The 13,949-nt window shown below is 37.0% G+C and overlaps 1 protein-coding gene and 1 long non-coding RNA gene across 2 annotated transcripts in view; both read right to left on the bottom strand.

Annotated features, from left to right (window-relative positions):
* The window catches only part of LOC141391222 (uncharacterized), a 186,514-nt gene that overhangs the window by 12,343 nt on the left and 160,222 nt on the right, over positions 1–13,949 (bottom strand). The gene's annotated exons all lie outside the window — the stretch shown is intronic.
* On the bottom strand, positions 1,858–3,897 carry LOC141390834 (neprilysin-1-like). Its single transcript, XM_073963790.1, has one exon. It carries the CDS (start codon positions 3,895–3,897, stop codon positions 1,858–1,860), a length of 2,040 nt encoding a protein of 679 aa, XP_073819891.1.

The following is a 13,949-nucleotide window of genomic DNA, read 5'->3' as shown; positions in this document are numbered from 1 at the left end:
TGACTTTAACTCACAATCGATCCTCAGTTAAAATAGGAAAGAACCTCTCCGAAGAAGTTTGCACCAAAAGAGGTTTCAGACAAGGAGACAGCCTCTCGTGTGATCTCTTCAACATCCTGCTGGAAAAGGTTATCCGAGAGGCAAACGTCAAAAGAAGTGGCACAATCTACACCAATAGTCACATGTTACTTGCTCATGCTGATGATATAGACATCATGGGACGATCTGTGAAAGAAGTAACATATACCTTTATGAAGGTCGAAGTAGAATCCGCTAAATGGGTCTGGCGGTAAACGGCGGGAAGACTAAGTTGATAGTGTCGACGCGCAATGCGTCCATAGAGATCGGGCCAACTGACGTTGGTTCCTATAATTTTGAGGTAGGTAAAGACTTCGTCTACTTCGGCACCGCCGTAAACACAACTAACGACATAAGTTGTGAAATAAAAAGATGAATTGTATTGGCTAACAGATGCTACTTTAGCTTAAGTAAGCAGTTTAAAAACAAATCCACATCTCGTCAAATAAAAATAACGCTTTACAAAACACTGATACTGTCCGTGCTGATGTATGGCTCCGAAGCCTGGGTACTTGCGCAAGCAGACATGGCAGTGCTTGGTGTGTTTGAGAGAAAAATTCTTCGAAAGATCTACGGACCAATCTGCGTTGACGGTGAATACGACGTCGCATGAGCCACGAGCTGTATCTGCTATACAACGACATCAAGATAGTTAAACGTATTGAGATGCTACGATTGCGTTGGCTAGGCCATATCATAAGAATGAGCGATGATGAACCCGCTTAAAAGGCGTATAAATATGAGCCGCTTGGCGGTACACGCAGAATTGGCAGGCCAAAGAATAGATGGCGCAAACAAGTGGATGAAGAGATGACAAGGCGCGGTATTCCAGAAAGAGAAGCAATAGACAGATACAAATGGAGATATTTTCTTAGTTCTTAGCCTATAGAACAAATGTTCTGTAATGGGCCAGCTAAGTAAGTAAGTATGAGGTGTTTGGTGCACCAAACACGCAATTTCTGTCCAATATTGTTGGAATTTGTTTGAAAATGTCACCAAATTTGCACTAGAAATAAGTGTGCCAAATTATACTGAAATCGATTCTGATTTAGATATAGCTCCCATATGTATGTTCGACCGATTTCATATATTTGGTTCACTAGACTCCCAAATTCTGCCCGAAGGAGTGGACCGATATGACTTAAAGTTTGGACAAAATTTTGCGAGATCCATTGTATTGGAAATTTGAACCAAATCGGTTGATCCGTTGATCATAAGTATAGGACCATTATTTCGATGCGTTACAAACTTTTTGGCCAAAACCAACTTTTAATACCCTCCCACATAGTGGTGTAGGGTATAAAAACGTAACAGTTTATTAAAGTAGCTCAAACATTTTTATCGGACCAAAATTTTTATCGGCCCAGACCAACACTTGTGAAAACTAGTCTCCCACGCTTCAAGTCATATTCCGCCAACTTACCTGTTTTTTTTAAGTAAATTAGAAAAGATTGATTTTTGTCTGGAAATTTTTTATTATTATTTTTAATTTTTTTTTTTTTGTCATCCGAGGTTCTTTTGCGAATTCAGGCCTCAGTATTCATTTGCTGTCAAAAGTTTTTGTGAGAAGAATCCAGCAAAGAAGGAAAGAAACAATAAAATATTTTTAACTAAAAATGTTGTACACATACATTCTTGATAGAAGTTAAATATTTGTTATTTATTTTAGTTTAAAAAATATGTTTTGGCAGCAAATAAAGGCCTTATTTCACCTTTTGTATCACCTTCCTAAATTACACTTAATTGTCTTCATATACACACACTTTTAACTAAAGCCTATCAATAAAGTTTACATTTATCTTCAGGATTCATAATACTACCCTGATGACATTGGAAAATTTCGGAAAATTCCTCCAAATTTGACAATGCAGCTGTGACACGTATACTCTCCGCCGGACTATACTCCTCTTCCAAAATAACAGGAACATAATCACGGTGAATATCTGAACACAAGGTTTGGGCATAGGTAATAAAGAATAATTTCCTGTTTTTATATTTCAAATCTGGCAATTGTTCCTGATCCAAATTGGTTTGCGGACGAAATGTATATTCGTACCAGGTCTTGTAGGTTTGATAGGCTAAACGTATGCCGCCATTATCGGCAATATTTTCCGACTGTACAACACTGTCAGGCCATTGGTGGCCATCATATGAATACCTGAGATATTGTTGGCGAAAACAATCAGTGCGATCATTGAAATATGTCGAAGAACGATGATCCCACCAATCGACTTCATTGCCATATTTATCAGCATAACGTGCTTCATCATCGAAGGCGTGTACAATAGCATGGGCCATGTGGAAACCCAACTGGCCAAAATTCACTGCCAACGGGTACAGGGTTGAACGAAATAGATGAGGTTGTAACACTGCCAGAGGTATTAGAATACGATTTTCTCGACGTATGTATTTTGGACCAAGCGGCATATTTTCCGAATCATAATATGGTTCTGACAGTTGGTTAAACTTTTCACGATTTCTTTGAGCTTTGAGGGAGTAAATATTTTTCAAATTTCCAATATAATCGGTGGCATTGAGAGTCAGTTTTCCATACTCTTGGGTGAAGTTTACATTCTCATAATTGTAAATATTTATGGCAAGGACATTTAATTTTTCCACTGTATATCTGCGTACCCGTGGATTAATCCATTTGAATTTCTTGGATATTAGAGTTCTGTTGAACACTGACAATAGATCTTCAAACATGTTGTAAACAGATTTCTCTATTTTTTGCAGATTATTTCGTTTATACCACATATTCTCCAATAGATTACGAAAACGTTTTCTCGTTTCCGTCACACAGTCTAGGTCTTTAGCTTGAAATTTATTTATAAGATTATAAAATATATAATTGGCCACAACCCTCTTCGGTGTGGTGCCTATGACTTCAATCATATTGTGTTGATATGCCTCATTGCGTTCGACAATATCTCCCTCCGGTACTGTGCCGAATGATGTTTGAAAATATTGCTGCAGATTCAAATAAGGATAATATTTTCTGTGTAACTTATTTGCCGTTGTCTCACTCCAATATTCATCCGGTCCATAGCGATTGTTGGCACCACCTTTGGCCAATTGGACCTCTAATTCCAAAATTTCCTTGGCAGTTTTATTCGCTTGCTCAGCATTTAAATCAAAATAAGTTTGCAAATTTGTTGACACCTCTTCGTGATACCTTTTCCACAAATTTCCCAATGTTGCATTTCCATACAATGACAATGGAAACTCAAACTTTTGATGCTGCACTACCAGGGTATTAATGGAAACATTTCTGGGATTGGGTATAATCTCATAGCCAAATATAATATTAAAACCATACGTTTTGGAAATTTTGGCAATTATGTTCCACCAATCAAATTCATCTTCATTCCACTTGGCACCTTCCACCACCGGCATTCTTCCAAATTCCATTAAAATTTCTTGCATTTTATTTCTATATCTTTTGGTATCATAATTCACATCTCTTTGCAGGCAAGAGTTATAAAACTCTTTCACTTTCTTTTCATTTTCATTAAGTTCTTCTCCATTTGAGCCTTCTAAGATCTCCTTTAACTTCACTTCAAATTCTTTATCAACATTTAAGAAAACATTTTTCCTTGGCTCTTTTTTATCTGCTTGATTTAGTTTCTTCCAATTTCCACAAGCAAAATTATAAAAATCTGTACACGGATCTATGGACTCATCCAAATATTTTTGTATCTCTGCGGATTTCGCTGAACGTATGGATTTTTCTTCATCATTAAATGGTGATCCTTGTGTTCCAAGTGTTGAAATCAAAAGTGTCAACCAAAACAACTGTATTTTCATTTCCATATTCATATTTGACTAAAATATTATGCTTTTTGTTTAAATTACCGCCGGCTAAGTCACTTATTTAATAACTAAACTAAAAAACAAGCATAAATAGTATTTTGGTTTCCCAAATCTATCTGAGGGGTCATGGAGGGTTATCATCAAATACAAATATCGAATCAAAACTGTGTCATTTCTTTCGATTGTAGATTTAGTTGTTCAGAAATATTTGGTTGTTAATGTAAAATTCTAGAAGAAAGAGAAAGAACGGTCGTTCCATAAACCGAACTTAGGATATGTTTTTAAACACCGACGCACAATGGTTCAAGAAAAGATTTTCCTGGCCAAAAATCAAAATTTTGTTTTGTAACAGATATTTAATTTCTATATATGGGATTCGATAGTAAACATGTTGAAACTATGGAAATCAAAAAATTAGGTCAAAATATTTGAAGGTGAGGTTGTGGGGTGCCCCTAAAAACGAACATTTCCCCATGTTTGAGAAATACGTAATTTTTGCAAACTTCTGGAGAAAGAAATAGCTACTTCTCGGAAACTATAACAGATATTGCGTTCATTGTTTTTTTTTTTTTTGTTAGGTAGGTAGGATTGGGGCCTTTAAAAATAGTGTAAACAAATTACCGTAGCGTTTACACAACATGAGCTATTTTATTTTCCCTCAGGTACTTACTTAACTTATCTAACTAAAAAAAATCGAAAAATGTATTGCTCACATTTGTACAATATTATGGTTTTATTTGATTATTAATTAACTATTTATTTTGTTTTTTGGTAATTTACTTTCTTACTTGCATAGCTGGCCCAATGCAGAACATTTGTTCCATAAACCGAACTAAGGAAAGATCTCCAATTCTCTCTGTTTGCTACTTTGCTTTCTGGAATACCGCGCCTTTTAATCTTTTCATCCACTTATTTGCTCCATCTAAACTTGGGCCTGCCAATTCTGCGTGCACCGAAATGTGGCACGTATTTATACGCCTTTTTAGCGGGTTCATCATCGCTCATTCTTATGATATAGCCTAGCCAACGAAATCGTTGTATCTCGATAACTATACTAATGTCTTTGTATAGCAGATACAGCTCGTGGTACATACTACGTGGTACATCGTCAACGCATAGTGGCCCGTATATCTGTCGAAGAATTTTTCTCTCAAACACACCAAGCACTAAGTAAGTACCTAGGTTTTGGAACCATACATTAGCACGGGTATTTATCAGTGTTTTTAAAGCGTTATTTTTGTTTGACGAGATGAGGCTTTGTTTTTTAACTGCTTACTTAAACCGAAGTAGCATCTGTTGGTCAATACAATTCTTCTTTATACCCTCAGCCTTTAGGCTAAAAGGGTATATACACTTTGATACGAAAAATGTCTGTCTGGCTTGTGCGCACGATAACTCTCGAACAGTTCAACCGATTCGAATATTTTGTCCAAATATTTTGTCCAAATATTTTGTCGTAATATTTTGTCCAAGCTTAGTTTAAGTCCGAAGATGGGCCATATCGGTCCACTCCTTCTGGTACCTCCCCCACAAAAGTTCAAAATTTTTCTGCAAAATGGTCTGAACGATAACTCTCGAAGATAGCAATCGATTTGGTCAAAACTTTGCACATCGTATTACTACTTCCAGATATAGATCTGGTTCGAATATGAACTATATCTGTCCACTCATTCGGGTACCTCCCACACAAAATTCGGATAAAGTGAAGTTTAAGGGCTCCTCTCGGATGGTATTGCAATTTTGTTCAGTATGTTTTGCTTGCGGCTCCCTTTATGACGGTACAATTTTTTTCTTGCGGAAATCCATACTTCCTGAGATATTGGCCTAAAAGCTCCAAGAAACCCTGATGGCACCAACCAAAATGGTAAATCCGCAAGATAATCCTCGCAGGGAATTTCTGATTGGTGCAGGCTTTGCACATCGTATTATTTCATCCAGCCATGTATCAGGTTGGAATATGGATTGTATCGGTCCACTCCTTCGAGTACCTCCCACACAAAATTCGGATAAAGTGAAGTTTAAGAGCTCCTCACGGATCGTTTTGAAATTTTTTTCAGTAAGTTTTTTTGTGGCTCGCTTTACGACGGTACAATTTTTTGCCGGAGTAAGTCAATAATTTCTGAGATATTGGCCTGAAAGCTCCAAGAAACCCAACCAAAATGGCAAATCCGCAAGATAATCCTCGCAAGGAGTTTTTGATTGATGCAGGCTTTGCACATAGTATTATTTCATCCAGTCCAGTATGGGATTGAAATATAGACTATATCGGTCCACACCTTCGAGTACCTCCCACACAAAATTCGGATAAAGTGAAGTTTAAGGGCTCCTCTCGGATGGTTTTGCAATTTTTTCAGTATGTTTTCCTTGCGGCTCCCTTTATGACGGTACAATTTTTTTCTTGCGGAGATCCATACTTCCTGAGATATTGCCCTAAAAGCTCCAAGAAACCCTGATGGCGCCAACCAAAATGGTAAATCCGCAAGATAATCCTCGCTGGGAATTTCTGATTGGTGCAGGCTTTGCACATCGTATTATTTCATCCAGTCATGTATCAGGTTGGAATATGGGTTGTATCGGTCCACTCCTTCGAGTACCTCCCACACAAAATTCGGATAAAGTGAAGTTTAAGAGCTCCTCACGGATCGTTTTGAAAATTTTTTCAGTAAGTTTTTTTGTGGCTCGCTTTACGACGGTACAATTTTTTGCCGGAGTAAGTCAATAATTCCTGAGATATTGGCCTGAAAGCTCTAAGAAACCCAACCAAAATGGCAAATCCGCAAGATAATCCTCGCAGGGAGTTTTTGATTGATGCAGGCTTTGCACATAGTATTATTTCATCCAGTCCAGTATGGGATTGAAATATAGACTATATCGGTCCACTCCTTCGAGTACCTCCCACACAAAATTCGGATAAAGTGAAGTTTAGGAGCTCCTCTCGCATCGTTTTGACTCTTTTTCAGTAGATTGTTGGAGCGGCCTCATTTACAATGGTACATTTTGTTCCGGAGTAAGTCAATACTTCCTAAGATAATGGCCCAAAAGCTTCAAAACCCTGTCGGATATTGTGCAAGCTAACTCTAAAATTTTTTCAAAAATTTCTTTCAAACTTATTTTAACATAATTTAATATTTTGAGTCCTTTATGAGGAAGTTTGGATGCCAAAAATGTTTGCTATATGTCAATGATTTGGTATAAACCCACGTTGCGGTACCTACAGATTTTAAAGCAAACTCGTGATATTAAATCAATATATTTTATATACGGCATAATTATTGTGTTTGGTTTGGTTTTGTTGTTTTTTCTTGGTCAGTGGCTGAGGGTATTTCTCCGTCAGCACAGCTGACTGATACGTACTTGTTTTATTTCACAACTGATGTCGTTTGTTGTGTTTTCGGACGTCCCGAGGTAGACTAAGTCTTTACTACCTCAAAATTATAGGAACCACCATCCACAGTTGGTCCGAGCTCTATGGACACATTGCGCGTCGACACCATCAACGTGGTCTTCTCGCCGTTTACCGCTAGACTCACTTTAGCAGATTCCCCTTTCGACTTTTGCAAAGGTATCGTTACTTCCTTTACCGATCGACCAATGATGTCAATGTCATCGGTATAAGCAAGTAACATATGGCTGTTTGTATATATTGTGCCACTTCTTTTGAATTTCGCATCTCGTATAACCTTTTCCAGCAGAACGTTGAATATGTCACACGAGAGGCCGCATCCTTGTCTAAAACCTCTTTTGGTACTAAACTCTTCGGAGAGGGTCTTTCCTATTTTAACTGAGAACCGAGTATCAGTTAATGTCATTTTACAAAGCCGACTGAGCTTTGCTGGGATACCAAATTCAGACATGGCTTGCCGAAGGCTGCCTTATAGTCGACCAAAAGGTGGTAGGTGTCAATCTGCATCTCTTGAGTGTTCTCCAGGATTTGCCTCAAGGTAACTATCTGGTCAATGGTGAACTTGCCAGGTCTAAAGCAGCATTGATATGGTTTAATTATTTCATTGACCGTAGGCTTTAGTCGTTCGCATAATATCCCTGACACTATCTTGTGGGCAATAGGGAGAAGCATTCCAGGAGCAGATTCGTAGATTATGATCCTTAAAACGTTTGCGGGGGTCGTCAGCTTTAGAGGGAATTGTTTTTCTTTTTTCGATTTTTCATAGTAGTGGATCCACCCATTGCACAGTGCGAAATTTGGGAAGTTTAGTGGAACTTTAAGGGATTTTCAAAGTACATGAAGTTAATTAAACTTTTATTGAATTCGTTAGCTAAGTACTCCACTGCAAATGGTCCATACTCAGTTTGCCGATTTACTCCACGAAACGACTAAAAAATGCACTTAAAGTTGCACTTTTGTTTATTAATTTTTTTTCTTTAAGAAATGTATTTTTGATTCATTAAAAAAATGGAATGGCGCGGACAAATGGTAAGTCAGTATGCCATGATTTATTTTTCTTAATATTTTACAAAACAATTATGATATTTTACACTTTAAAACATTGCAAAAAACCCTTATTGTTTTCGTGCAATTTTAGTCGGAAAGAAGTGATTTTTTGAAATTTTCAAAATTATAATTTTTTATTTTCCGTGGACATTTCAAAAGTGAGTTCCGTACATTCACGTGTTAAGATATATATAATCTGAAAGGTTGGATTCTCCTCTGTTCGCAAAGCTATAAAACTGCTGCGGTATCGCGCGGTCTTTGGAGATATTCAAGATTTTCTAAAAAGACTTTGGGAATTTCATTCAGTTGCATTTTCCAAAAGTGGAAGGTAAACGCGACAATGAACGCCATTGTTGACTGTGTTTTGAAGAAATGGACTCACTAATTCTAACAGTAATTTTTGACCTCTAAATGTTGGTGATTTACATATAGTGCAACATTTTTAGATGCTGCGGTGCAAATACCAAAATACGTTAAAAATTGTAATGCAGTGCAGACCTGAACTTGATCTGAAAGACATTATTAACACAATTAATGGTACAGACCTGCTGAATGGACTAATAAACATTATAGATACAAATGAAAACAAAAAATATTGAAATTTTACTCCTTAATAGATGTGTAGGGTTGTGGGGCTTCACCCAGAAGTGGACCTATGTTGACAGCTTATGTGTGAGGAGGTTTTTTATTCGCTAACATCTTAAAATTTACATTTGCATCAAAATCGGCTGCAATTTTTGTCTTTAAACTTTAAAATACCCAATATGAGGGAACCCGGCATGTGGGGGCTATTTCAAAACGCGAACCTATATTGAAAATATTTTGTACATAAGTTTTCTATCCGCTGAAAACTCAATATACAAATTTTCATCAAAATCGATTGAAAAATGAATGTAAATCGTAACAACGGCAGCCACCGTTACATGAGCGCTACAGGAAACCGCGGGTCTATGTAGCCCAATTTGAGCCCCACACTGTCCACTAATATAAGAAACATTTGTGCAAAATTTTAGGAATCTACACCTTTTCCTTTAAAAGTTATTAGTAAAGTTCCGCTAAAGTGCTCATATTTTGCACTGTGCATTGGCCAAAAATAAAAAAATTAATGTCAAAATTTTGGTATAACATCTGGCAGCAGTGACAGCTATGACATGGACCTTTTTAAAAATATATTAGTTTTTGTTTCATTCGAACGCGATCTACTTAAGAATAGCTTCAAAAGTCGGAACGTTTGAATAATATTTTTTGTTGTGAGTGCAACCTATATTTTAAGTGCAAGTAAATATATTCAAAATATCGCGAAACTAATACGTATAGCAAAATATTATAGTGGATTTTGAAGGAGGAGGTAATAGCTGAATTTTCATTAAAAATAGTGTTTTAGCGTTTTGTGGAATTATGGTTAGCTGCATATTTTCTTAGTGTATTTTGTAATGCCAATTCGATCATATACTTAAATTTGACCTAAGGGTTTAGTCATGATGCCCACCTCAGGAATAATTTTCCAAAGTAGGTCATGGGTTTAAGGTTATTCAGTATTAAAATCAGCTGCCATCTAGTGCCAGACTATAAATGGTGGGTCGCTGACTAAAGCTGCCCTAGAATAAGGTTTCTATGGATATATTAGCGTATAACCCTGTTATCTGACCGCATTACATTAACATAATTGGCATCAGTGGCAAGGTGAAGAAATCTTCTTCCAAGTAAGTCTTGCGTTGGCGGTACGTGCTTTCCAGGAAGAACGCTATAAGATCTTTATTAAAAATTTTAGCAATTTTCAGACAAAAATATAGATTTTTTTAATCAGCTAAACTGGTTGTTTTTTGTCTTGTTTTGGAGATTTTTTTTTTTCCCAAGCCTATTTTTGCATCATAAGATAATCGGGACCTTTGTTGATGTCATTTTGTATTAACAGCATAAAACAATTGTTACTCCCGAGGGGAAAGGGTGGAGAATGCCATGCTCGTGGTTTCTTAAAACACTCTTCGCAGCAGCACAAAGCTGTAACCGGCATATTGGCTTGATTTTTACACTCTAATTATTTTTGGCCACTTTCTCCATACAAGTGGACCCACTGTGGGATGGTTGCTAACCCGACGCCCAAACCCATGTTTTTAACGTTCTTACGGGTGAACGCGCGGCACATGTTAGCTCACTACCCTTAACGAGCGTTAAAGGCTACTCCCCAGGTGACACCATGGGGAGGTCAGTGTCCACTTGAGATGAAAAAAGGACCAAGATAAATCCAGGACTTTACCATGTTAAAGCCGGATAGGATAGTTCCATGGTATCTTTCATCCCCTACGTCACCCGATGTCCTTGATAACCCCACAAAATTGTATTACAATCAGTACATTAGTTTTAGAGCTAGAGTTGGCACCGATTTCAAAATGTCATTTCGAGAACAACACGTCCATAGTTTCTATGTTGCATAAAAAACACAATAAATATTTCCCTCGCAAAGCTCATATCTCACGCAACATTTTTCCGATCGACTTGAAAACTTTACCACATCTACCAACATTTCTTTCGATTTTGGACATTCCAGAATGAACAGATCTGGTTAACTCTATATTTTTTTTAGTATTTTTTCATAAAAAGTCATTTTCCATCATTTTATTAACTCTCTATTCTAACTGAATATTAAAGGCAGCAACTTAAATGTCACCACTTGGAAATATGTGTCCACTTCATGAATGTCACGGTGCTCTTGAAGCAACTTTAAATGGAAGCTGCTTACACCTGGAAAGTTTTTGCGGATTTTGAAACATCGATGTTCACAGGTGAGAAAAATCTAAAAAAAAGAAAAAATCGCTGGAGAGATTTTTAAATAAATCGCGGTCAAAATTCACATTTTTAGGATTATTTTAGGTTTTCGCGATTTTGCTTGAAAATCGCAAGTCCTATCGAAATAGGGCTAAAGCAAATGTTGTAGCTGTAAAAATTCTCTAGAGGATTTGAGATATATACATAGCTGTTCAGGTCACATTTTTAGCTTTTTTGTTAGGCTTTCACGATTTGCTTTAATACGATAAATCTAATCGAAATGGAACTAGAGAGAATCTTTTAGCTATGAAAATTCTCTACAAGATTGGCTTTCGTAATTGTTCATAGGTTGTACCATTTTCGATAAATATAAATTTAAGTTGGGAAATTGCAGTCATGACATTGTTTTATAAGGAGGCGATACAGTCAATGTATTGTCCCAATTTGAACTTCTATATCTCAATAACGATAAATCCTAAATTATCATAAAGGTCATCCATGTAGCGAGTTTTCATAGCTACAACATTTTATTTAGTCTCATTTCTATATGACTTGCGTTTTCGAAGCAAAATCGTGAAAGCCTAAAAAACCCCCAAAATGTCAATTTGAATCGCGATTTATTTAAAAAGCGCTCCGACGATTTGTCTGTTTTTTGATTTTTCTTATCTATGAACATTGTAGTTTCGAAATCCGCAAAAACTTCCCAGGTGTAAGCACCTTCCATTCAAAGTTACTTCAAGAGCAGCGTGATGTTGAACCAAGAATTATTATGTCACCATTTGGAAATATGTGTCCCCTTGAAATGAAAGATTGACCAAGATTGAAACAAACTTTTCCATTTTAAAGTCTTTCAAGATCGTCCCTTGTTAGCTTTCATGCCACAACCAATGAAATGTATTCTAAATTAAAAAGGAAACTATAATTTCTTTTCGCTACACACTTGCCCTTGAGAAAATATTCTCATTCTCGCTTAAAGTGAAACCTGTCTTCCACATGTTGTGTCTGGCGTCTTAAGTTTATTGTTTATTTTAAAATAACCAAATAAAATGTCTTAAAGTTGCTTAATACGCACACACACACAGACAAAGAAGACAACTTGTTCTTTACGGCATGACAGTCTTAAATCATTCATCAAGCAAATGTGAAAAGAAGCTCCGCCACCACTCTAAGCTGTTGCACCCTTCTCCCCCACAATTCTTAAAATGTCGGCTAAAGTTAATAACAGATACACCGTCGTCAACGATGACTGGGAGAATTGTGGCATAGAATCATCATATGGAACAACCAACAACCACACATGAGAACCAAACGATGATGTCATCCTTAACACACAATGAAGATGAAGAAAACAGAAAAAAATGGTGCGTATTTAAAAACCATTAACATCTGGTAAGATTAACTCTTCCATCCAATCCACAAGAACAGCAGCAACAACAACGACAATGAAGAGTGAAATATTCGGTAAATGGTATTTAAGGCAATTCATTTTGATTTCGTTGGATTTCATTGTTTTCTGGGTGGGAGAGATACAAAATTATACCTAAATACGTAACTGCACAGTGGGATATTTAAAATTACGTATATTTGTTCCGAAGTGACAAACGAAACAACAAGTGAGCAAAGGCTATAGTCGGGACGGGCCGACTATGGGATACCCTACACCACTATATCTGTGCTCGTTGTTTGACCACCTACGACAACCTACTTTGCATCGTTAGAAAGGTGATATTTATACCCTACACCACTATGTGGGGAGGGTATTATAAGTTGGTTTTGCCCAAAAAGTTTGTAACGCATCGAAATAATGGTCGTAGACCCATACATATATATACCAAAATGAATGTCTCGACGAGCTGAGTCGATCTGGCTATGTGTGTCCGTCCGTCCGTCTGTCCGTCTGTCCATCTAATCCTTGTAATCACGCTACAGGTCGCAATTTTGATCGGATCGTTACCAAATTTTGGGGGTTGATGAGGGTCCCGGAGGGGAAGAAGCCTATTGATTTTGGTGATTCTCGGATAATATTTAGGGCTCGGAATGGGCAAAAAACTTATTTGGAGAAAAAGTCAACGTTTTTTTCCAAAGCGAATATCTGCGCATCTACAATGTGTATATCAAAAGCAAAACCTGCTGATGAAAGCAGAAAATATCACCTTTCTAACGACGTAAAGTAGGTTGTCGTAGGTAATCAAACAACGAAGATATTACAATAGTCGCAAATACAACCCAACTTTTAAATTTTGCGATTTTAGTCATAATTAACAATATCACAGATTTGGATGGGGACTTTCCAAAAGCAAAGCCTGCGTACGAAAGTAGAAAATCCCATCTTTACAATGATGCATAGTAGGTTGGCGTAGGTGGTCAAATAACGGAGGTATAGCAATAGTCGGTAATACATCCCATTTTTCATTTTTTCCCGAAATTGCTCTACAGGTCGCAATTTTGATCGGATCGTCACGAAATTTTGGGGGTTAATGAGGGACCCACAAAGGAAAAAGCCTACTGAGTTTGATGATGGTTGGTTAATATTAAGGGTCGGAATGGGCAAAAACCTCTTTGGAGAAAAGGTCAACGTTGTATTACAAAGTCAAGATCTCTGTTTCTTTAAGAGGTATATCAAAAGCAAAACATGGCACGGAAAGTAGAAAATATCACCTTTACAACGATGTAAAGTAGGTTTTCGTAGGTGGTCAAACAACAGAGTTATCGCAATAGTCGGTAATACTTTCCATTTTCCGATTTTTTTGTATTTACGCTACATGTCGCAATTTTGATCGGATCGTCACGAATTTTTTGGGAGTTGATGTGGGTCCCACAGACGAAGAAGCTTATTAAGTTT

The sequence above is a fragment of the Musca autumnalis genome, unplaced genomic scaffold, assembly GCF_047663935.1.
Source record: "Musca autumnalis isolate F117 unplaced genomic scaffold, ASM4766393v1 scaffold_1, whole genome shotgun sequence".
Taxonomy (NCBI): Eukaryota; Metazoa; Arthropoda; class Insecta; order Diptera; family Muscidae; genus Musca; species Musca autumnalis.
Note: the sequence above shows the minus strand (reverse complement) of the source record. Positions and strands in the feature narration are given on the sequence as shown.

Bases quoted from the DNA above. Each gene is read 5' to 3' on its own strand.
- LOC141390834 (XM_073963790.1), bottom strand. From the start codon at position 3,897: ATGAATATGGAAATGAAAATACAGTTGTTTTGGTTGACACTTTTGATT.